The 25,168-nt window shown below is 33.9% G+C and overlaps 7 protein-coding genes across 9 annotated transcripts in view; 4 read left to right on the top strand and 3 right to left on the bottom strand.

Annotated features, from left to right (window-relative positions):
* LOC144842644 (transmembrane and coiled-coil domain-containing protein 3-like) overlaps positions 1-7,534 on the bottom strand; it is a 48,800-nt gene extending 41,266 nt beyond the window's left edge. Inside the window, exon 1 of the mRNA XM_078699133.1 lies at positions 7,495-7,534. The gene's annotated coding sequence lies outside the window, so the exon portion shown is untranslated. The remainder of the gene's footprint in view (positions 1-7,494) is intronic.
* Positions 1-14,608, top strand: part of LOC144842685 (beta carbonic anhydrase 1-like) — a 307,431-nt gene extending 292,823 nt beyond the window's left edge. The window contains exons 1-5 of one of the 3 annotated variants that reach the window (XM_078699213.1): positions 7,592-7,731; positions 10,036-10,159; positions 10,258-10,482; positions 12,917-13,162; positions 13,919-14,608. In XM_078699213.1, the coding sequence (XP_078555339.1) occupies positions 10,061-10,159; positions 10,258-10,482; positions 12,917-13,162; positions 13,919-14,140 (792 nt within the window). In that variant the 5' untranslated portion in view covers positions 7,592-7,731; positions 10,036-10,060 and the 3' untranslated portion in view covers positions 14,141-14,608. Of the gene's footprint in view, positions 1-7,591; positions 7,732-8,111; positions 8,136-10,035; positions 10,160-10,257; positions 10,483-12,916; positions 13,163-13,918 lie in introns of those variants that run through there. The other 2 variants (XM_078699214.1, XM_078699215.1) reach the window with 2 other exon arrangements.
* Positions 1-25,168, bottom strand: part of LOC144842648 (transmembrane 9 superfamily member 2-like) — a 119,394-nt gene that overhangs the window by 65,063 nt on the left and 29,163 nt on the right. The window lies entirely within an intron of this gene.
* Positions 640-2,781, top strand: LOC144843387 (G2/M phase-specific E3 ubiquitin-protein ligase-like). Its single transcript, XM_078700172.1, has 4 exons — positions 640-650; positions 1,124-1,347; positions 1,736-1,917; positions 2,722-2,781. Exons 1-4 carry the CDS (start codon positions 640-642, stop codon positions 2,779-2,781), a joined length of 477 nt encoding a protein of 158 aa, XP_078556298.1.
* On the top strand, positions 2,826-3,992 carry LOC144843157 (G2/M phase-specific E3 ubiquitin-protein ligase-like). Its single transcript, XM_078699879.1, has 2 exons — positions 2,826-3,438; positions 3,618-3,992. Exons 1-2 carry the CDS (start codon positions 3,222-3,224, stop codon positions 3,857-3,859), a joined length of 459 nt encoding a protein of 152 aa, XP_078556005.1. The 5' UTR covers positions 2,826-3,221; the 3' UTR covers positions 3,860-3,992.
* On the bottom strand, positions 4,270-7,483 carry LOC144842680 (uncharacterized). Its single transcript, XM_078699204.1, has 5 exons — positions 7,092-7,483; positions 5,995-6,529; positions 5,481-5,680; positions 5,002-5,324; positions 4,270-4,829 (listed from the first exon to the last, which is right to left on the bottom strand). Exons 2-5 carry the CDS (start codon positions 6,258-6,260, stop codon positions 4,632-4,634), a joined length of 987 nt encoding a protein of 328 aa, XP_078555330.1. The 5' UTR covers positions 6,261-6,529; positions 7,092-7,483; the 3' UTR covers positions 4,270-4,631.
* On the top strand, positions 17,555-25,162 carry LOC144842663 (N-acetyllactosaminide beta-1,6-N-acetylglucosaminyl-transferase-like). The gene is made up of 2 exons (XM_078699164.1): positions 17,555-17,692; positions 23,432-25,162. The coding sequence occupies exon 2, from the start codon at positions 23,490-23,492 to the stop codon at positions 24,957-24,959; it is 1,470 nt and encodes a 489-aa protein (XP_078555290.1). The 5' UTR covers positions 17,555-17,692; positions 23,432-23,489; the 3' UTR covers positions 24,960-25,162.

The raw sequence follows: 25,168 nt of genomic DNA, 5'->3' as shown, positions 1-25,168 counted from the left end.
TTATTTACAAATATAATAACATAGTTGTTTGATTTGATAGTTGGATTTATTAATTTAATATTGCATAACATTGAATCAATTACTTGCCTTGCAAATATTTTTTGTACTGTAAAATTAACCTATAGAAACGAAATCACGCAGGTATTTTGGCTTTATTTCTGTTATATATTTGAAGTAAATGAACAAAATTAAATACCACATACAATATAATTTTTTTAACATTATTATATACTAGATCTGATAGGCAAGAGTCTTTGACCATAGGAGGACCTTTAACATCAGCATCAACGTCAGCATCTTACAGGTATATTTGTCTTATTTTTCAAGGCATAAATCAACTTTTTTATTTTTGGTGAAAAAATTATCAACTATATAGGGCATTGTCTCTAATGCTTACAACAAATATATTTTTTCAGCTCAATTTCTTATAAATACTGTAGTTACTGTAATTTTAACAGTTCTTTCCTATTTTTGTGTGTAAGCAAAGACTTTACTGGATAATCTGTATGGTTCTTATTTGTGTTATATTATATTTTTCAGCCAGTATTGCTCTATTTTAGAGGAGTCAATTTATCTGTCTTCTGACTCTGCAGAAGATGATTATGATGATGAAGACATTTCAGTAGCATGCGCAGCTTGATGGATGAGAAGTAATTTTTATTTTTATTTTCTGTATGTGTTTTTGTAAGTTTCCAGCAGTATTAAATCACCGAATGAGTACAGTATTATGCTTTTTCACGATCATGATCATTCTACATTTACTATTTTCTACTCTAACTTTTGCACTGTTTAACAATATAAACATATCCAACCTTAACAAACTGTACACTAAACCTGATACAAAACAGCATGTAGTGGAAGATTTTCTTTTATATCATATATCAGAATGAAAAATGTGCCCAAACATAAGAGCCAGATCTTTTATAGAACAACTGTTGGGACATGATTATTGAAATTGTAAATTTAAAAAAATATTTTAATACATCTGCAGTTCCACTCTGCAGTTCCACTAAAGATTTTTTCTGTTTTCCAGACCTACTACATTGACTACTGCAGAGTTGTTTAACTCGTTGAATACAGCAAAATCAGACAGCACAACAATTAGTATTTTCAACATCTGCAGGACTAGAATTTGGGATGGAGCAGTAAGAGGCCTGAAACGGAAAACATTTGATCCAGCCAACCGGATTTCCGTCAAATTCACAGATTCAATTGGGCAGACAGAAGGTGCAATTGATGTTGGTGGCCCTCGAAGAGAGTTTTTTTCATTAGTTCTTGACCACATTAAAAACAGCAATCTTTTTAAAGGACCACCTACCCAAAGAGTATTGGCAATGAATGGCACAGGTAAGATACTAGTATTGTTTTGTGTTGTAAAAAAAATAGCAAATTCAAACTGAAAAAAGCTTGCATACACAAAACCCTGCCCCTTAACACTAATGTGAATTCTCTGTAAATAAATACTGGCATGATGGGAAAGATTGTAAGTGTAAAGTAATGGTTGTATCATTGATTATAGTAAAGTAGGACTAATTACTGTTTTACTAGTACAACCATCCAATATGTTTTATGTATGAGACAGGTCCTTGCTGTGTGTTTAATGGTAAACGGTAAAGCTTCGTATCCATCTTTACACATATACCAGACTTCCTACCACCATGTAATTAACATTACATAAAAAACATACCTGGGGCAAAATAATAGTAAGTTGATATATATATTTGTTTTTTTCCAGCAATGGCCAATGACAATTACTTTTATGCTGGACAATTGATTGCTATGTCTCTTGTACATGGCGGTCCATCACCAACGTTTTTTTCCAACACTCTGTACGAGGCCATAGCCTATGGATACAACCGTTCAACTGCTGGACTTGATGATGTTGGCGACTTAGAAATACAGTCAAAATTGATGAAGGTAAACATTTATTATTGTAAAACATTACTTGCATAAACTATCATACAATTAAATTGTTTGTTTATTTTATTTGTTTACTACACACATTGTATGCAAATAATATATAGTAAGAACACTACAAAGTTGTGGATGAGAGTTTGGTGTATTGGTTATGTATCCAGCCTCTCACAGTTGAGATCGCTGGTTCAAGTTTTTTTTTTCTTTTTTTTTTGTGGACCTTGATCTTTGACCCTGACCCTTCAAAATGTAACCACAATTATATAGATAGATACAAATCTTTCTTTATTCTGGATATTCATTCAATATTTGTACATTGTTCTTCCTTGAAGTCCAGTTAACACTTACAAATTACAAATATAAACAATAGAAATGGAAAATTATGAAAACGTTTTTAAAGACTACAATATCACAAGAAGCAAGAGAAAAATACAGTTAGATCAAATTTTTAAACGATTGCAAAGTTAATGAATTTATAGAGCTGCAAATATCTGGTGAAAGATTATTCCAGAGTTTGACTGAGTTTGTTGAGAATCGGATAAAAACTGTGGTCTCTAGGCAGTTCACAGACACACAACAACATACAGGGGTGAAAATATAACCATCTTGGCGGAGGTCAAATATAGCTATTAACCATCTTTGTGTAATCAAAAAATGCTCTCTTTTCTGTTATTATTCAACATTCTTATTTATAGAATTTATTTAATATCCAATATGCCACTGAGCATTTTAGATTTTCCAAAGTTCAAATATACTTAATGTTCAATTCCAGTTTGATTCATGCTTAATGTTTTTATTTCTGTCTAGATTCAGTCATCCACTTCTGTTCACTACAATCAGCTGTGGATGAGGCTGAAGATTTTTTGAGTTTAGCGGGTGTGTTAACACACATAGACTCGCTAGATAAAAAAAACAAAATTGTGTCCAATGCTGTAAGATTCTATGTCCTTGACAGGACACGATCAGCCTTTGAAAGGTTTGTAAATTTGTAAGAAATTGGTATATGTTAGATGTTATTTAGAATCGTTATGCAAAGGTCAAAACAATCTGTAGACAAAATGGAACAATTTATGTGATCACGAAATAGACCATGCATTTCAATTTCAACATCATCAAAATGAAGGTTAACGATATATATAATTTCAATTCAAATGGGCAAAAATTAAAATAACTGTAAAATCTGAAATATTGTGTCTACTTGAAAGGTCAAGCTCAGCATCCCGTTATTAGATTTCCTTGGCCTGACTTTCCTTAATTCATTCATTTTAAAATTATACGCAAATTCTTATTTATCCTTTTTTTGTAGAATGCTTTCCGGGCTTGAGACACTTTGTGTCCTGCAAATTGTCAGAGAAAATCCTGTAGCATGCAGGAAATGCTTCCTACATAGTGAAGTTCCTGCAATAACAGCAGAAACGCTGAGAGACCTCTTTTTTGTTGCTTATAGCGAGAGAGGAAGCAACAAAAGAGCAAAGGAAGAGGTAACTGCCGCTTTCTGGTATGATTACCTGCTTGACATTGAAGGTACAGTGTGAACAATTTTTAAATTGAGCGTATGTATGTAATGCAATTAGTGTATTAATTGAACTACAGTATTATGTTATTGTCTATTGTATCTTTTATTTAAAAATACTTTGGTTGCATGGGCTTTTCTTAACATAATGAAAATTGTCCAACTACACCTGTTTCATTTTTTTTTTCAGAGGGAACAGTCCAATCTACTCTAGCTGATGTATTGGCTTTTTCCAGCGGAACCACCAGCATCCCAATAACGACCTTTTCAGAATTGCCCACAATAAACTTTTCGCACAACGATGAAAAATTCCCAACAGCAAACACATGCAGTGTGGTGCTTAGACTTCCAACTAGCCACTCCGACTACATCAAATTTAAAGAAGCTATGGATTTTGGTATCCTAAATTCGCAGTCTTTCGGCACAGCATAGTATTTGTATAATTAGATGTAGCTGTAGTTTCTTTATAGTGTACGCCAAAAATTAAAGTGTGGAGCTCTATTACATCACCTACATCCCCTCTAAAAATGTTGTGCAAATCTTTGTTTTACTATTTCACATTTGTTTAAATAGTTCTTAGTTGCAATACATAGGTACCTTTCATTTTAAATTTCTATACCTAATGTTTGTTGTTGTTGTTGTTCAAAATTTGAAATAGGTACAAGCTCCTTGTTTCAATTTGTTTGTATTTTTTTTCATTTTTAGACAAATGTAGATCTACAGTAGTATCTTTTATGTTGCTAAGTAGAGTGTAGCTTCCCCCATATGGATTTATTGCTGTCTTTTCCAAATCAAAATACTGTGTAACATATTGCATCAATATTTAATACTTTTTTACCATACATTTTTCCATTTATTACAAAGTTGTTGTTGTATTATATGTACAGTTTATAAATTAGTCTAGTCTCTGTACAACTATGCATCATATTTTCTTTGCAATAAAAACTTTTTACTAATATTTGTTGAAACTTATTTACAAACTTTCTAGTTAAGGTAATTACATAATACGTTATTCAATCAACAATACTTTCATTCCTGAATTTTGTATCTTTTAAGAGAAGCATAAACAGGGATAGCAAAATAGAAAGGAAGTTGAGGGGCACTGGCTATTGATGAGTTATTTCTAAAATATTTTTATTCACTAACTTTATTCACAAATTTTGTATGTCAGGGATACTGTACTACAGTATTTAAAAAAAACGATTTATTCATCAATAACATTATTACTGATGTACTGTAAGACATCACAATACACGTCTACACCATGCTGAGAGCTAGGTCTTAATGGGCTGATTTCTTCTTGTAGCTGATGATACACTTCATCCATCAGTAGATTTCGTGGCTCTTCAACTACTACATGCCCTCTTGCTCTTTCATCTAATTCCAGATCCGCTACAACATTCTACCAAACAAAGAAATAATAAAAATCCATTATTTACCAAAATTTATTTATTTGGACCTTTTATTAATTTAGAAGAATTTCCAGGTTAATAATAAAGGGCAAAATGAGCTTTAGGATGTTTCGCCTCCAATTACATTTTCATCCAAAATAAAAATAAAATGTTGTCAATTACCTCTTGCAAAACATCATCAAAGCCAGTGTACTGTTCAACCTGCCCATCAACCCACAATTGCAAAGGAGTCTTTCTATTTTCCGTTCTTATTTTATGATTGATCCAACCATTAAACCAATCTTGAAGTGATCTATTAATTCTCGGAGTGAATACATATTGTAATGCAAACAATTGGATCTCATCTAATGTATCCAAATCCCCAGAGTTTTCCAAGTGGGAAAATAACTGATAAAAATACTGTAAACATCCTTGGAAAACGTCTCCCCAAAGTCTTTCGATTCTCTGGTTGTGGGTGCTCTTCCCAACTATTAGACCTGGTTCACCTGTAAAATGCACATTGCCAAGTTGTTGTAATATATTCAATTATAATACAATATACAGTGTTAACAAAAAATACCATAAACAATCAAGCATTCAAAATGTATAATTGCAAAAAAAAAAACAAAACCGGAACTATAATGCTTCATTCCTATATTTACCTCTTTTTTGTGTTATGTACTGCCAAACTTTAACATTTTCTCCTCCAGCATCTGATCGGACACGTAATGGAAGCCCGTACATTTCAACTGCTTCTTGGAATGCTGTAAGCACAGTTGATGATCGATTGTTTGTAGAACATTTTAGGTATACTGGAAGACGACTATAACCATCAACGCCACCATGAACAACAAATCCCCATCTTAAAAAAAAATACCAAATTTGAAAATTCATAATACCCCTTTTAAACAATTTTATTGGATTTTAGACTTAATATAAAAGAAAATGCAAATAATAAATTCTGAATAAATTTCAATAGGGCTACCGTTTTACAAAATTACAATTAATTTATTTAAGCCTCTTTTGGTCAATAATGTGGCATGTAATTACTATTTTTCTTTTGAATTATTCTGTTATATTATGTTTCAAATTATATCAAATTAAATAAAACTCTTTTGGTTTGAATTGAAACGCCTTTCTTGGTCTATCTAATCATCTTGTTTAAACCAAACAAACCTTATTAATTTGTGGTTGCCATCAATATGCCAAAGGTGATTAGGTCCTTCTACAGAGTAGACACGTCTGTGTAAACGTCTCCTCCTCCTAAAATCTGCCCCTCCACCATCAATCCGTCTTAATGATTTTCTCAGATCTTTTCTTGGTACAGTTATGTGTCTATGTTTTAAATAACCTTTCATCATGACTTCTCCAGTATTTGGGTGACTCAATAATATAGAATGAACATTATCATCTAGTGTAGCTTCATCAATGTCACTATACATTCGAGAAGAAATGCCCAAACTTTGTAATCTTCTAAACACAGTTCGGCGGCTTACAGACAAATGAATTGCAATTGAGTTGACATTGTACCCAGAGAGTCAAGTAACCTTTTAATAATTTGATTGTCTGAATCACTATCCTTTTGCAGATTTTCCTCCATTTCCATTACTCTTTGACATTCTTCTTTTAACTCTGAACATTGTCCTTCATCTTCAATTCCAAGTTGATGGAATTCCGCATCAGACAGTTCAGTAACTATTTCGATAGTAATCTACATAAATTCAGTAAATTGATTATTACCTAAATTAAAGTTGTCATGAAAACAAAAAAAACTAGAAATTTATTAATATTAGCAATACTACAGGGCATTTAATAATTATTTTTCTATTTATAATGTTGTTTGTGGGTCATACTAATCTACACCAGTAGGACTTTTATGGTATAAAAAAACACATCAACTACATGTTTTTAACATGGTCAAATGTTAAATTTAATATATATTTATTTATTACTATTGCTCCTCACCCCCGAAGCAAATCAGCCTCTACAAATTCCCATTTTCTTCACAATAAACATAACAATTAAACATTATTATTACTTGTATAGCACACATTACTGCCATGTATTTAAGTACACAACACAAACAGTTTAATTTAAAGAGATCAGATCCTAGGCCTAGTACACTATATAGTAGAGAGGGCCTAACTAAGGCTAGAGTACTAGGCCTCGTCTAGTAGGATGAGGGGCCTACTAGCCTAGGCCCTCTAGCTAGCCTAGTAGGCCTAGCTAGCCTAGGCCTAGGCCTAGCCTTTATTTAACTAGCCTAGGCTTACCTTTTCCCTAATAAATGCAGGTATTACATGCGTCATAGACAGTTCATTTAGAATCTCGTTAAGTTTTTGATCCATTTAAAATTTTTATTCGGACATATCATGGATGGGGAAACCATATTAATCTACGACAATCGACGAAGGCCTATCTATCTTCTTTCTTCATAAAATATAAACGTGAACAATTGCTAGACTGGAAAACAGCCGTTGCTTTCGTACGTTTTGACCTAATGTCAAAGGTCAACATTTAATTGGTCCAAAATGTAAAAGTCGCCAAATTAAAAAGTCGCCATATACACAAGTCGCCGGATGGTGTAGCTGCCGCTAATGACAAAAGTCGCTGCTGAATGCCAGTCGCCGCATTAAAAGGTCGCCGAAAGTGGCACTCCCGGCGTTCCATACGTACGACTACGACGTCTGTTACGTCTCTCCTCTCTCTTTCCACACCGATCATCGAGCCTAGAGTCTCCTCAGCTCAGCCCTCTCCACGTCCAGTGGCTCTGCTGTCGTAAATTGTTTACCGCGAATGCGACAATGCGTAACCAAAATTATATTGCGCCCTCATTCAAAACAAACGTGTTTTTTTTCAGTGATTTGTAACATAATACTAATAGCCGAAACTCACTTATTTTCCGGTTTAAATGTACGTCTTCCATCTAGGCCCTAGCCTAGTGGTAGTAGGCCCTAGGCATAGGCCCTACCCTAGCCTAGGCCTAACCTTTTTAGTTAGTAGGGTGGCCTAGCTAGCTAGAGCCTAGCCTACCCAGGCCTGCAGTAGTTGTTGTGAACGAAGCGAGTGACATAAATAAGTTTCGCCGTGTACGGTCATGCCTCGGTATCGCCAGGCAGGTAGATCGCCTGGTACGGTTTTATGATATAAAATGATGTCAATCAAGTACATGTTATTAAGAAAAAGTCGCCCCAAACGAGATTCGAACCCGGAACCTTCTGCTTGATATGCAGATGTCCTAACCATTAGACTACTGGGGCTTTTATGGTATTGTTCAAAGTTTTGCCGTGTACAGTCATGCTAATCGGTATTGCCAGGTAGGGGGGCCTGGTACGGTTTTATGATATAAAATGATGTCGAGTACATGTTATTAAGAAAAAGTCGCCCCAACCAAGATTAGAAGCCGGAATCTTCTGCTTGACATGCAGATGTCCTAACCATTAGACCACCAGGGAGTTGTTATTAGTAACAATAATAAGTAATATTAATAACAACTCCCTGAGATCACTAGGGCTTTCATGGTATTGTTCAAACTCGATTGGATAGCGACTCCTTAACACTCTAGGCATGGTCCGGTACAGTACACATGTGCACCAGAGATCAAAGTGATATACCCTCATCTTTTCAATATTTTTATTCATGAAGTGGGATCTCCGAAGAGATATATTATATATAAACACATCAGGCGCAGAACATGAATTCTAAACCACCCGGTGATATACTGAAATTTAATTGGTGAGAATGAGAAGTCGCCCCATATATATATATATTTTTTTTTTCTTTCCAGAAACAAGTTAAAATATCATACATGCCAACATCTGAAGGTAAAAAACGGGGCTTTTTTTTTCGGTCAACAGTGTCCTCTATTTTCGAGATGTAAGGAGTGCAGTGTGTGAAGTCATAAGTGGTATCGCTTGGTGGCTATTTGAGGGGGAATCCCCTTTCCGTTCATAAAAAAATACAAAAATTATGACCGCAGATGGCTTATTGTAAATTTAGTTGTGTGTAAGCTTTTTTTTTGTATTTTAATGCAGAAAACAACACATATACATCAAAATTCAGTTATCTTTGTAATAATATAATTATATCAAAAAATGTACAATTAAATTAATTAATATCACAATAATATTAAATATTATTTTAGCATGTACTTGATAACATTTTATATCATAAAACCCTACCTGGCGAAGATTGGCATGACCTGCTGTTGAATTGTTCTGGCAGAATAAGTTTTATAAAAATAGGCTGGCTAAACATCCAGTATGGAGCACCACTAGATATGCTTTTTATCATATTGTATTTGATATTCGTTGCATTTATGATATTGTTCACATTTTATTTCGGTCACATCAAATTAATTCTATTTTTAAGTTCTAATTTATAAGTATTTATAAATACATATGTTTATAGCTACTATTTATAATTTTTGTTTTCATTTTATTTACAGGTTTCATGGAAGTATGTGTGTTTTTTTAAAATCCTTGTAAAATGTTTCTTATAAAGTTTACGGTACACCACATATATTTAGTTCTGAAAAGTACTGTTTCTCGATATTTCAACAGTGGCGTAATGGCTAAGAGGCGAAAAATGCCCTCTTCAGCATTGGAGGGTTAGAGTTCCTAAACCAGGTGCCTCAGGTCTCTACATTACGCCATTGCATTTCGATCAATATACTTGATCATTCTCACTCCTCAGGATTATCAAATCAAAATATATTGATTGAAAAGTCGAGAAACTAAAAACTTTAGAACTAAATATACGTGGTGTACTGCATACTGTATATCAAAATGTTTCTTGTTTTATCTTTAAGTTTCTGAAATTATTTGGAGCGGATTTAGGCGGGGGATAAACAGACTAAACAGATAACTGTCCGATCCTCATTTCTAATACAGATCCTCATATTTAATTTCTGTGGAGTGAAAGGAAAGTGGCTATCAGCATGGAAAAATGTGCATGTAATTTACTATTTTCAATCAGAATGATTGACCGTGTTTTCTATCAGCATGTTCACCTTGTACTTGGTGCTGATAAGACAATAATTATGGAACATGGTCAACCTTGCCCATGGAAAGAAAACGAGGAATTTGATACGTAAATCCTTGTTGATTGAAAATACTAAACATGCACTGTTGGCTGACCAAAATTCCACCTTTCCTCCTCCATTTACAATTGACAGCAAAAAAACTAGCATTATTTTAGACCTTATTTTGTAAATAGTGATTGTTGAACTGACAAATTGAATATGGGAATAAACAAGATTTTACAAGGTGTAATGAAGTATAGGACAACTGTGAAACCTGGGATAGTGCAGAAAATGAAGGCAGTTACTGATCACCCAAAGGTGAGTTTAAATACTTATTTTAAATTCATTTTACTAACTAAAATGGTCAGCAATGATTAGTAATAATTTAGCAATACATACCATTATTTGTTTTGCAGCCAATAGCTCTTGTTTTCACTTGCATGGACAGCCGGATGTTGCCAACAAGATTTACCCAAACAGACATTGGTGATGTATTTTATGTTCGTAATCCAGGGAATATGATTGCCCCAAATAATTTATCTTCCATATGTGATTGTTTAGAAGGACCAGCAGCTTTGGATATGGCTTGTAATATAGTAAAAGTTCAAGATGTTGTTGTACTAGGTCATTCTGATTGTAAGGTTAGTATGTGAAATTTAACAGAGAGACAAAAGAAACTGAAAGACTGCATTAACAGTGAGATCAAACAATTATCTAATGTGCTAGTCTATGCTATAAGCACTGTTGAAAAGTGATGCATTATAGTCCATGTGAGGTTTTTTTTAATTAATCTTACCATTCAAGTGAACAGATTCACACAGTAAATGTCGATTTGGGGTTTTCCCTTTTTGTGTCTTACCATTCAAATGAACAGATTCACACAGTAAATGTCGATTTGGGGATTTCCCTTTTTGTGTCTTGTTATTCAAATGAACAGATTCACCAGTAAATGTCGATGTGGGGGTTTTCCTTTTTGTGTCTTTCCATTCAAATGAACAGATTCACCAGTAAATGTTGATTTGGGGGTTTCCCTTTTGTGTCTTGTTATTCAAATGAACAGATTCACCAGTAAATGTTGATTTGGGGGTTTCCCTTTTGTGTCTTGTTATTCAAATGAACAGATTCACACAGTAATGTCGATTTGGGGGTTTCCCTTTTTGTGTCTTGCCATTCAAATGAACAGATTCACCAGTAAATGTCGATGTGGGGGTTTCCCTTTTCGTGTCTTGTTACTCAAATGAACAGATTCACCAGTAAATGTCGATTTGGGGTTTTCCCTTTTTGTGTCTTGTTATTCAAATGAACAGATTCACCAGTAAATGTCGATTTGGGGGTTTCCCTTTTGTGTCTTGTTATTCAAATGAACAGATTCACACAGTAATGTCGATTTGGGGGTTTCCCTTTTTGTGTCTTGCCATTCAAATGAACAGATTCACCAGTAAATGTCGATTTGGGGTTTTCCCTTTTTGTGTCTTGTTACTCAAATGAACAGATTCACCAGTAAATGTCGATTTGGGCGTTTCCCTTTTTGTGTCTTGCCATTCAAATGAACAGATTCACGAATTTGACGAACTCAAATTATCCGCGCAAACGCAACATGCACATACGTTAAAATATGACATCCTATGACATGAAGTAAATGTTTACAGTGATAAATTGTGTCTATTTTGTGTCATACAGTATACAGTATTTTTACAGAATACACTGTATATAATAATATACAGTGTAGCATAGAAGAAATTGCGAGACCCATCTTTTATTCCAATTAATTTAACATGATGATGTCATCAAAATGAAACATGAAGTTAATAATTTTAGAAGATAATTATCTAAATAATTACATTCATAAAAAATTGCAGAATTCCTGGCACGTAAAAGCAAGACACTCTTTTAAACGCGACAAACGTTTACGAAAGAGATAAAAATCCGACTTTTTGATTTCAGCATCCGACATACAATAGACAACATTTTTACATGAATTCATATTTACAATTCAACAGCTTTTATAATAAGTTTTAATAATGTGGGTAACTTATCATTTTGATGATCTATAACATATTGAAATTTACTGAATAGATTAAATTAAGTAACTCACGTTATTCTAATTTTTTTATATGATGACATAATAAAAATTAAAATTTGTGTAACTCATGTGAAAGAAAATTGATTTATCAAGAACATATTTAAATCTAGGAAAAAATGAGGAACGCATTTAGCGCAATGCGCTCTATAAAATTCTATTTTTTTAAATTCGAGTGGTCATATGGTGACGTCACAACATCCGGTAGGTACAAATTTTACATGAATTGATATCTAAAACTCATCAGCTTCCATAATACATTTTAAATAAAAAATGGGGGTAACCTGCCATCCAGAGGAGCTATAACTGATTACAAATTGGTATATTTTTTCACAAATTTGCATTAATTACCCTTTTTTTTACACATGATTATTAAAGTGTGCATGTGCGTTGTTATTTTGCAATTAAAGTTCCTCAAAATTAATGCAATCTAATAAAGAAGGTATGAAAACTAAAAATCAATTGTAAAAAGAGCCTTTCTATGCTGCTTAAGAGCTGCGTGCGCAAATGTGCGTGCAACGTAAAAAAAAAATTTTTGAAATGCTCAAAATGAGAAATTGATTTTTCGCAATATAAAATTTATAATGTGCGTGCGCGCTTAATTTCTTGTGCAATAAGCCATTTTTATTCCATACAAAGTTGACCCCTTAATTATGATCAATAAAAAAAATGACTTATCGTTCTGAATTCATGATCAATCATAAAATTTCATAAAATCACACGTACGTTACACTGCGCAACTCGGGCGTTAATGGAAACCTTATTACAACATCTTCAGATAAAGGTTTAAATTCTGGTAAAGTTACAAAAAGTTTTTGAGATAGGTTGTGCACAAAAATCGTGGAAAGAAAGAAGAATAAAGATGGAAAAAAAAGATCCTGACAACCTGGCAACCAAAGTTGCGGATAACCAACTAGAACGCTGGACCCCCAGCCAGCCAATTTATTGTTTAGCATAGATTGTACAAATAACAAGTAACTTTTTTGTTATCACAGGCAATGAATGCATTACATGCAGTACACTCACAGTCACATGCAAAATCTAAGGATGATGGAGTTGATTCTGATTCTCTTGTTAGTCGATATCTTCTTCAAATAGGAAAGCCTACATTGGTTAAGTTTGAGGATCTCAGTAAATGTAATTCAGCTGCATTGTATTTCGAGAGTGAAGTTCCTAACTTGTCTTTTAAGGCATTTATAGATCCTGAAAAACAATTTACCTTAATTGACAGACTTTCTCAGGTAACTTACTGCGCAGTTTCTGTTTTCTTTTTAAAACCTTTTATCATTATACCTCGGGTATCAGCTGGTAAATACTAGGAAGTTTTTGATTTGATTTTAATGTCAACATGGGTGGGAAATCCCAGCAGTAGACTAACTCTTCCCAAATTGTATAAACTTGTGCAGTACTATTTTAATACATTGGCCAGTATGAAAGTGCAACTTGGAAACACCTTAGAGTAACCTAAGGCTAGGCCTAGCCAAGATCCTAAATTGTCTGAATGAAGACTGGCCTCTTAGTAGTGCTAGGATTCCTAGGACCTAGGCCGTAGCCTGTATTATAATACCACTGAATTTAATTCAAAATAATGGATGACTGCTCAATTGGTAAATATAGTTTAAAACTAAAATTATGCTTATGACAAAATTTAAATTAAACGCATGCCTATAAAATGATAATTCATTTTTAGGTAAATCCTTATTTTCATTTGAAAAGGAAGACTGTCAAGATTATGTGTGTGACGTTTCTTGTATTAATTTAGATTACTAACGTTTTAGAAAATTTGATTCATAATTTCCTTTTTGATTATTAAACAAACTTGGAAAAAATAATTTGTGTTCTTTAAAATAAAGCTTGTAAAGTCATCATTAGGGAGCTGCCTTTCAGGCGATAGTGGGTTTCCTGCTTTTGCTGCTCCTGACCCTGTATGCCAAATGAATATAAAAATGAAATAAATAAAACATTGTTATTGCTAACATTATTTATTTTGCTAATAGGTTAACACTCTGCAACAACTTCTTAATCTTTCCACTCACAAGTTCATCAAACATCAACTGTGTAAGGGTCAAGTCAGACTCCATGCCATGTGGTTTGATATCTTATCTGGAAATATGTTCATCTTTTGTTCAGAGCTGCAACGGTTTGTTGAAATAAGAGAAGACACAATAGACCATCTTTTATGTCAATTGAAAATTAATGATAAAAAACAACAAAGTTAACGTACAAAAGCAATAATGCTTTTTTAAATTATTAAATAATATATGATATGACGAATGCCATATAAAGTATAACGGGTTCATTTTATTTTATTTGAAAACTTATTTTAATACTATTTATTAAATAACTTTATAACACACCTGAATAGATTCTTGTCATTTGATTGCAGGATTGTGGGTCTTGTGGGATTGAAACACATATAATGGAATTGCACTCTCGGTGGCGTAAATGTTCAATGGAGTAGTTGAATATCATGTGACCCACAAATCCTCCAATCAAATGACAAGAATCTACTCAGGTGTGTTTTAATATTGAATATCGCACAAAAACATATTTATTTTATGTAAGATTTTTAATTTGATCCTTTTTAATGTTACATTATTGCTTTAAGTATGGTTTTCACTAAATATGTTTAAATTTTGTCATTGCTGTTTTCTTTTACAAAAATAAATGCCTGTATCACAAATTGATCCAGTGTCCTACTTACCTATCCCAATGCTTAACTCGTTCTTTGTAAGTCCTGTAACTCAAGATGAGGTTTTAAATATAGTTAACAATTTAAACCCTAACAAAGGATCAGGGAGTAATAATGTTGAAACAAGTACTTCCATAATCAATCATTTTACACATGCTATTAACTGTTCTTTTTCATTTGCCGTATTTTCTAATTTTTTTAAAAAGGCCAAAGTGTTTCCAGAATTAAAAAAAGGTGCAAAAGATCAAGTTTCAAATTATTGTCCCATATCTCTCTTAAGTATCAACTTCTCATGCCATCCTCGATCTTGTACAAAACATTACTAACTCATTTGAAAATAGTTTTTACTAGCTATATTCATTGATCTATCAAAAACATTTGATGTCATAAGTAACTCTATCCTTTTTCGTAAATTATCTAATTATGGAATTAGGCGTGTAGTTCTAAGTTGGTTTGAAAGTTATTTAAAAAATCAATATGTTGATTTAGGTTCATCTCGATGATCAGTGAGGTATGCGACTTACGGTGTGCCACAAGGATCAGTCTTAAAACCCCTCTTATTTTTAATTTATGTAAACAACCTTTCTAGATTAAGTGACATACTTCGGGTCATATCCTTTGCTGATGATACAACAAATATTTTCTCTCACAAAGATATTAATTCCTTATATAACATTGTTAATACCGAGTTAACGAAGGTCATGAAATGGTTTTTATCAAATAGGCTCTTTATTAATACACAGAAAACCAATTGCATCTTGTTGAGTACCCCTAACAATTGATTTACCTAACCTTTTCTTACAAATTAATGGTAAATGTATTGATCGAAAGAGTTCTACTTTATTTCTTGGTGTATATATAAATGAACATTTAAGATGGACTTATCAACTTATGTGTCCAAAAAATATCTAAAATAATTGGTGTATTCTGTAAATTAAGACATATTTTCCCTCTACACATCCTCATTACTCTCTATAACACTCTTCTTCAACCACATGTTCTGTATTGTAATGTATTATGGACATCTGATTATCCATCCAATATAAACAAATTATATAAACTATTAAAACGCACCATCTGAATCATAACCTTTTCAGACTTTCACACCCCATATAAGCCACTTTTTAAAGATTTATATATATCAAATGTCAATGACCTATATGTGTCAGCTGCTACATTTATAAATTCTTCCCATAACACTTACTTTAAAATAATTGTGAGCAATTTTTTCTAAAAAGGTCTTGTTGCTTTGTAGTTGTTATCTTTTTCGTTGGGATCCTACATGTGACAAGTAACTTGTCTTATCCTCATCATCCTTATCCTCAATAATGTCTTAACTATATTATGTATATTGTTATTTTGCCATTATTGAAATTAATAAATGTTCTTGAAATGAAAAACTTGTGTATGTCTAAGATTTCTGAGCAGCGTTTATGGAATATATGTTGTATAACGCCTAAATAGATTCCTATCATGTGATTGGACGATTGTAGATCACATGATAAAAAATAAGTGCCCTATCAATACACTCTACAGAGAGAGAGAGAAAAAGCTGAAAGAGAACATAGATACAGTACTAAAACTAGTTTGAATAAAGACCACAGTGAAAAGTTATGGCAAAAGTATCAAGAAAAAAGAATCTATGTAAAATGTTTTTGCTAGGAAGATAACAGAAAGTAGAGTCAATAAATCAGTTGATATTGCAAATAAAGGGGGACCATCCTACAGGGACTTCTGGGATATCCTAAAAAGTGTGATGGAAAACATAAATCAGGTATCACTTGTATTAAATCTTTAGATTCAGGAGAAATTATTACAGACAAAGGTAAAATTTTGGACAATGCTAAAAAATACTGGGAATATCTTGGTAAGCCCCACATAGATAAAGATTGCTTTGCCTATCTAGTACACAGAGAAGTAAATGAAATGTACAATAGATCTTACAACATAATGATAATCAAAATATTTTAACAGATATAAGAATAGACCTACAGATAATACATGAAGCACTGTTTGCAAAAAATAATAAAGCTCCAGGAGTTGATAATATTGGTGGTAATGCAATTGAAATATCTCTAATGCAATTATTTAACAAATTTATTACAAATTGAAAAGATCCGAAGTGTGTGTGTGACGTGAAGGAATATTAAAATCAGCATGGGTTGCCGGGATAAGAGGAGAGGTGTGGCAAATCATCAAATGCTTATATCGAATATTAAATAATAATAATATTTATTTGGTCACCAATGAACAATAACCAGGATTGAAAATAGACTAAAGCCCAACTAGATTCTAAACTCACTCCATATTATAATTACAGCAAACAATTAGTAAAATATAACATTAATGAATGTACTCATTTAGAAAGTAAAATAGAAAAATTCAACTTTGAGTTATCTAAATCCAACAAAATAAGGATCGAAAAAGAAAAAAAAAAGATAAAATATGGCATTTCATGAAAAAAAAAACCACTTTATTGTTAACGTTAACGATAGTTTATGTTATGTTTCATTAAGTTGATTTTCATATACATTTTACATGTGCACAGGGGTGTGACATTTCTGAAATAAATATTCTTATCTTTATGAAAGTATGAGACTAAAATGAAAATAAACGTATCTACCTAGTATTTCTGGAGATATGTAAGGTCCAAGGTATGACCAAGGTGTGATTTGTATAAATCTATATGCTTAATTTTAAAAAATTGTTTTCAATGTGTTTGACATTAAATGCTGGATTGATTTAGACTAATATATTAGTAGGGCCTATGACCCCCTCTTTAATGAAACAAAATCACTGAAGCATTGATCTATTCAACTCTTTGTCATTGTTAAGTATTTGTTTTTTTATTGATTCACGTTGTGGAAATTATATTAGCATAAGAATTAAAAGTAAGTAGGTGTATTTAACCATGACTTAACCATCTCTATGATTTAACAGAACTAAGTGCAATCGACCATTGAAGTTCATTTATTATTAATTTACTTCTTTTAGGAATCTGATGAATTTTGAAATTGAAATAAACCTATTTGGCCTATAAGGTATTATAGTATCTTGTGTCACGTAAATTCTTAAAAAGGTAAGTTATGGAGATATCATTTGAAAGGACGTCAACCACGAATGCTGAGTTATTGTACCTAAGAGTTTATAGATTAACGTTGTTGATAGGCCATGGATACTATACAGTGCTGTATTCATTTAAATTCATTTGTATTAAATTCCTGAAAACAGCCTAGAATATTCGGAGGGTAGATTAGATTTACGTATAGTTTCCGGCCCTTTCGCCTCAGAAAGGGCTTTTTGTAAATCATAACTGCACACGTAATCGTATAGTCTGTCGTAGCTCTTTTATTTACATGTTTTGTCGGGTGCAGGTCAAGTCGGCCCCAAACCGTCTCGGCCAAAGTCAAGTCGGCCCCACGTCAAGTCGGCCCCAAGTCAACTCGGCCTCAAGTCAACTCGGCCTCACGTCAACTCGGCCAAAAACTAATCGGTCAACTCGGCCCCATTAAAGTATGGAACGCAAAAAGTGCTTAATATTATTATGATTATTACTATCCACACTTTAAAAAAATGAAGAAATAAGAAAAATACTCATATAAAAAAAATGATCTCATTACCGATATGAATAGAAGTACCCGCGTGTTACAAAAACATGTGCAGGTACCGCATTTTAGTAAATCGAAGACGTTGGCCTACGTTCCACCTTTTGGCCATAAATTAAAAATGATCGTACATCGTTTTGGCGCGTGCCTCGTTTTTGTCCATGATTTGCGTTTTTAAAAAAGGGGAATCCCCCGGTCAGCGAAAACATGTAGCAGTTGTAGATATCGAAATAGCTACCAAAGGCGCAGGGAGGCGCAGCTACGAATTGGTTTCAGATGTTGTCGCCTAATCAAATGGATATGCATACACTGAAAAAAATCTACGTGTGATTCAACCATGGAGTTAACATTAATATTTTATACCTCAATGATTCAACCAAACAATCTTACTACACCTAATAATTCATGTCCTCGCATATCGGACATTGAATTTTGACGCACAGACGAACATACGCGCCGACGTACGTGCATCATCAATAGAGAGGTTTCGCAATCTTACGAATACGATAACGAAAACAGATACGTCACGCACACGTATTCGTTTTCGTAAGCCAGTAAAAATCTGTTTCGCATGGCAACGAAATATTGAGAGCGCCGTCTAAAATATGACTGCGGTAAATTTGAGCGAAGCGCGGGTACGTGTTGCTTGGTGCTTGGCTGCCTAGGCCTAGCGTAACATCAAAGCGAGTGAGGACTTTAAAAACTGCTATTTATCAAAATTGACCTAGCATTTTAGTAAATTACTTTAGTAAATTACTTTCAATAAATCTATAATTATATTATAATCATGAATCGTTCCTGATTCAAATGCAAAATGTGCAAATAGATCAAAAACTATACTCGTTTTGTAGTTACGAATATGACTGGTGATATTCGTCAACACGAATACGCTTTACGAATATGAAATGGGGATCAGCTCAAAAGTTTCACAAATGTGTGACGTATCCGTTTTCGTTATCGTATTCGTAAGGTTGCGAAACCTCCCTATTATTGGGCCTACAATGTGTTCCTATTTATTATCCAAATGTTCATTGTAATCATTAGTAATAGTATGATTGCTTATCATTCTTATTTTTGTTGCTAAATGTATCATTGTCTAAATAATAATATTCATTAAAAGTCAGAATTATTCATAGGTAAAAAAATGTGAAGAAATATCAATCCCTTCCTTTGCACTTTTTGCGTTCCATACTTTAATGGGGCCGAGTTGACCGATTATTTTTTGGCCGAGTTGACGTGAGGCCGAGTTGACTTGAGGCCGAGTTGACTTGGGGCCGAGTTGACTTGGGGCCGACTTGACTTGGGGCCGACTTGACTTGGGGCCGACTTGACTTTGGCCGAGACGGTTTAGGGCCGACTTGGATCGAAATCGTTTTGTCATGTCATCCCCAAACAGAATCTACCCTGGGGCGGATCCAGACATTTTTGAGAGGGGGGGTCCGCCGATAAAAAGGGCACATCAGATATTGAGTATTTGAGCCACAGCCCCCCCATGGTGGGGGTTGTGGCGAAGCGAATTTTGTTACAGGACACACTTAGATGGCCGGAAATGGCACTCTCGCACGCAAAATCCATGATAAATGGCACCTTTCTAATTAGCAGGGTATAACGATGCAAAATTAAAAGTTGTTATTTTTCAACCAATTTAAACATTATCTGTTGGTATTTTGTTTCAATATTCCAATAAAGAAAGAATTACGAAAATCTGACTTGTAGTTTTCGAAATATAGGGTCTAAAACATTGCCGAAAATGATCGTTTTTAGCCACGAACGTTGTAAACAAATTGCGCCATTTTTCGCTAAAATAATTACATATAATTACGTTTTATAGTAATTTCTTTTATATATCAACATTGGAAATATCAATAAAATATGTTATTAAATGTTTATAAAATATATAGAGTTGTTTATTTAACGGAATTCGTACAAATTCATTGCTCTAAATTTGTGTAGTACCGTTCAGTACAGAGAGATCACGTGACTTCTTGGTACACGCGAGAGAAAACATTCCGCTGTGGGTGATTCGCGTCCACCAATCAAATAGCCAGAATCCAAAATCATTCAACCGTGAGCTCTGCCGATCGCGGGAAAGCTCAGCTTTGATTGGCTTACGATGACATCATATCACAAAACGGTGGTTTTGTAGTTGAGCCTCACGTAATTTTCACAAATATTGTTTCAAAAATGAAATAAATGAACCTTCTTTATGGTATGTGTGATTTTTCTTTAAAAGATTTGAATAATAAAGGCTTCATATCGAGAAAAAAACATTTTTTTTGGCACTTATAATAAATATTTCTCAGAGAAAAAAGCACATGGCTTCAACTTGTAGAACATATTATCTTGGCATAGGAAGACAAACAAATCCCAGGTCATGAGAGGCTCAACTACAAAAACAAGGTTGAATAGTCTAATTTCGATGATTTTTTAGTAAACAATCTACCGCGTATGGTCGTACGCGCTAGATAGTACGATATTTTAACTACATTTTTTACATGTTTGGTTGGATGTAATGGAAATAAAAAATAGTTGATCTGATGGAATGATATGTAAATAAACAAATACTCAAAAGAATTATGTTTACAGTTCAATTATTTTCAGAATAATAATACATAAAAATGTGTTTACCAATGGACAAATAATCGAGTCAATGACATAGCGCGCATGGTAACGTACGCGGAGTTGAATCGTAAAAAGTTTACATGCGCCCTCTGTAGTATGTGAAACGATCTATTTTTAGAAGTTTAAGTAGAGATCATCACGCGTCACCACCTCTCACGATGCTCTTTGATCGGCCGCCGTAACTTAACATCGCGCTCATTGTGATAAATTTCTGTTTTTATTTTTGGGGTTAGTGTAGCCTACTCTGTGCATACTAATATACACACAAATATGTCACACAAATAAAATATTGAACCTCTAAAAAAAGGGAACCCTTAAAATTTAGGGGGGGTCCGGACCCCGTGGACCCCCCTCTGGATCCGCCCCAGCTACCCACCGGGTTTGACTGTTTGCCTACCCTTTTTATTCATGTTTTTGTTTTGGTTATCTGAGGCTTTAGCTGTTCTGTCCTTATTTTATTTATTTCATAATTGAGCTACCTAAAAGGGCCAAAATATATCTACCTGTGCCTCTGTTGTGTACGGTGGCCCACAACTGTCACGCACACTATAACACAGAATCACACAATTAAAGAAGGAATCACACAATTAAAAAAGAAATCGCACAATTAAAGAAGAAATCGCATATAAACAAAAGAAAGCATGAAAATATAAAACGAAATGCACAAATAAAGAAGAAACGCGCAATTAAAGAAGAGCTAAGCACAATTAAAGAAGTCCGCAACAAATTCGAAAGCTCCTCGCACAATTAAAGAAGTCCGCAACAAATTCGAAAACTCCTCGCACAATTAAAGAAGTCCGCAACAAATTCGAAAGTACCTCGCACAATTAAAGTACAGTAGTCCGTATGGAACGCCATCGCTGCCTCCGGCAGCAAACTTTAATTCTATTCGGCTCTTTTACCATTACGTTCGGCTCTTTTACCATTCGGCGCATTTCTATTCGGCCCATTTACCATTACGTTCGGCTCTTTCAGCATTCAGCGCATTTCTATTTGGCCCATTTACCATTACGTTCGGCTCTGTCAGCATTCGGCTTTTTTTTATTCGGCCCATTTACCATTACGTTCGGCGGCTCTTTTTAATTCGGCCTTTTTTTATTCGGCTCTTTCTCATAACGTTCGACTCTTTTTGATTTGGCCCTTTTTTATACGGCGCAATTAAATTCTAACCTTTTACATGGGGTAAAATGGAAGAAAATCAACGGCTGGAAATGAGTCTATGAAAAGTTTAATTGTGTAATTCCTTCTTTAATTGTGTGATTCTGTGTTATAGTGTGCGTGACAGTTGTGGGCCACCGTAGTTGGCGTGGATGTTAATTCTCTAAAATAGGCATATATTCTACAACTCCTTTTTGTAGCCTCTGCAACTGGAGCCCTAAATCAGCGCTTCTTGCGTTTCTATCAACTCCATCCCATATGGGAGGAGTCTCAGTTTTACATCTCCCTGGATATTCCAACCCCTGATTGTTGAAATATCGATTTTGAACGCGGGAAATTATGTTAAATAGTTTTGGGCTATGGGAAGAATTTGGAGATGGGAAACATTAACGTTCACCACAACGTAGTTATCTGAGGCTTTCAGAGATTAATCCCACATTTTATTAATATTCTAAAATACTTAAAACTATGGTCGTAAGAAAATGGGTAACCATTTACTATGCTGTCTTTAATGAAAATAATATTCTTAAAAATCCAATTATAAATCGTTGTAGGCCTATGTCACGAAATGTGTGCTCTTCTAATCATTACGTTATTTGATTGGACTTGTGTAAATATTATTTTCATCCAAGATAAAATGCATGATAAAATAAAAAATGGTAATCCCATAGTTAAGGGTGATGATCGATATCGTCCTAGAATAAAATATAAAATTATGTGCATTTACTCTGTCGGCTTCTTGCACAGTTTCTGTGTCAGACTCGGATACTAAACTTTCAGCATTTACGTTTTTTTAAAATAATTAATTCTAATTGACTTTCTAGTTTTGACGTTCTTGTCAAAAAACACTTCATTGGACGATTTATTTATTTTATTATCTTTAGGCACATGTTGCCAACGATTACCAATAGTAAATTAATCACTGTCCTATCAGATAGGGCCTAGGTGGTAATCCCCCTGAAACAGGGGATACTTTGTGAACCAGTTTACCAGGGTAAACTGGGTTATTTAAAGTGCACACGGGTAAACTGTGTATAGTACACTGGACCACTTAATCCATGACTGGACCTACGGTTTATAGTCTTTATCTGAGAAGACTTGTTCCACCACCACCAGCTAGGAGCGAGTTGGCCTCGGACCCATGGCGATATTGTTGGCTCTTTAGATGATGTAGTAGGGGTGTCGTGTCCCCTTTTCCTTCGTCTCCCAGTCACATGTATCTTTTAAAACTGTTGTCATCCACTTCTATAGTAAAAACATACCTCATCGGTTAACTCGATTCGAATACAACAATATGTTTTGATATTATTTTCAGAAAACGTTAAAGTGATCTTCCGGCGAATAACTTCGGTGCAATTGAACTTTAATGCAATAGTATACAGTGTTATTTTATTATTTTATTTAATTAACCTTTAATTTTGTTCAAAATACAGACAAATTGTGTTACACTGGACAGCAAGTGCATTCAGCAGACAAGAACCGATCAACAACATGACATTACGAACCCGAATGTGCTGCTGTACAGTTATTCTAAGTTTAACATTCATTGTCGTGCAAGTAATAACATTTCAAATATCAGCGAATTACGAAAATAGTGTTAAACGACACCGTACGTTATATTTTATAAATTATTTCAAAAACCTCCAAACGCATGATTTCGAATTACAAAAAAAATATTTGAAAGTTAATACAACCGAACATATCACATCAGCTGTTGAAAGAGATCCAGATAACTGGCCAGACATTACTGATGCAAAATTAAAAAGCGACAGTTTAAATCACATTTCAAATTCAGCGTTTCATAAATATTGGGATGTTAACTGCACAAAGATTATTAACGGACAACATTTATATATACAAGAAGTATTTGAAATGTTAAACTATTACAGGGACTCTAAAAATAACCTTCCAGTACCTGATGATGTGGACGTTTTGAATTGGGTAACAGAATGCAACGAGTATAAGACAAAAAGCATGTATCCTAATATGCCATTATCAGAGGAAGAAGCAAATTTTCCAATAGCCTACATTATTACAACTCACAAGGATTCTGCGCAATTAGAACGTTTACTGCGAGCTATTTTCCATCCACAGAACGTCTACTGCATTCATCTAGACGCAAAGTCACCGCAGACATTTCATAGTGCCGTGAATAAATTAGCTGGTTGCTTTGATAACGTTTTTGTTGCCTCAAAACTTGAAAGCGTACAATATGCTGGATATACAAGGTTGTTAGCTGATATCAACTGTATGAGTGATCTCTTGCGAAGACCTGAACCATGGCATTACGTTATGAATTTGTGCGCTCAAGATTTCCCTTTGAAAACTAACCTCGAAATCGTTCGTCAACTTAAAATGTATAATGGCCATAACGACATTAATGGAATATTACCTCCATCATATATAAAACCCAGAACACAATACAAGCACCGTACTACAATAAAGGGAAAGTTAGTCAGGACATCAAAAAAGAAAACAAATCCTCCACACGGACTTACAATATATTTTGGAAACGCATATTACGCAGCTACACACCGTTTTGTCAATTTTGTTATCAACAATCAATTAGCAACTGATCTATTGAAATGGTCGAATGATACCTACAGCCCAGACGAACACTATTGGGTTACACTACAACGAGCTAATGGTACTCCTGGTGGCTATCCTAAAAGTACTTGGCATGAAAATGTACGATTTATGAAATGGGCCGATATACCAAGACACCCGAAATGCAAAGGGAAATATGTGCGCGCCCTCTGCGTGTTTGGAGTTGGGTACATGCAATATCTTACTCGTCAACCTCATTTATTTGCCAATAAATTTTATTACAGTTTTGATCCGGTGACGTTACAATGTCTTGAGGAACTACTTGATTACAGAACTGGTTATCCAGAAACCGTACATGTATTTAAGACTTTTCCAGTTACAGATTTGGTTTGGCAAAACCATACTACAGTATAAACTGAAAAGAATGACACACCACCACATTAGAAACATGGACCAGCAAGTTAATATATTAGACCGTTCATTTATTTCAACTCTTAAACTTTTCTAAATATGGGAGGTAAGGTTGTCAAATAAATATTGTAATCTGGGGAAAAATGTTTTATTGATGTTATACAGTATCACTCAAGTGATTTATTTTAATAAAGAAAACATCTTCAAATTGA

Source organism: Antedon bifida, chromosome 5, assembly GCF_963402885.1.
Source record: "Antedon bifida chromosome 5, ecAntBifi1.1, whole genome shotgun sequence".
Classification (NCBI taxonomy): Eukaryota; Metazoa; Echinodermata; class Crinoidea; order Comatulida; family Antedonidae; genus Antedon; species Antedon bifida.
This window is presented reverse-complemented; position numbering and strand designations above follow the sequence as displayed.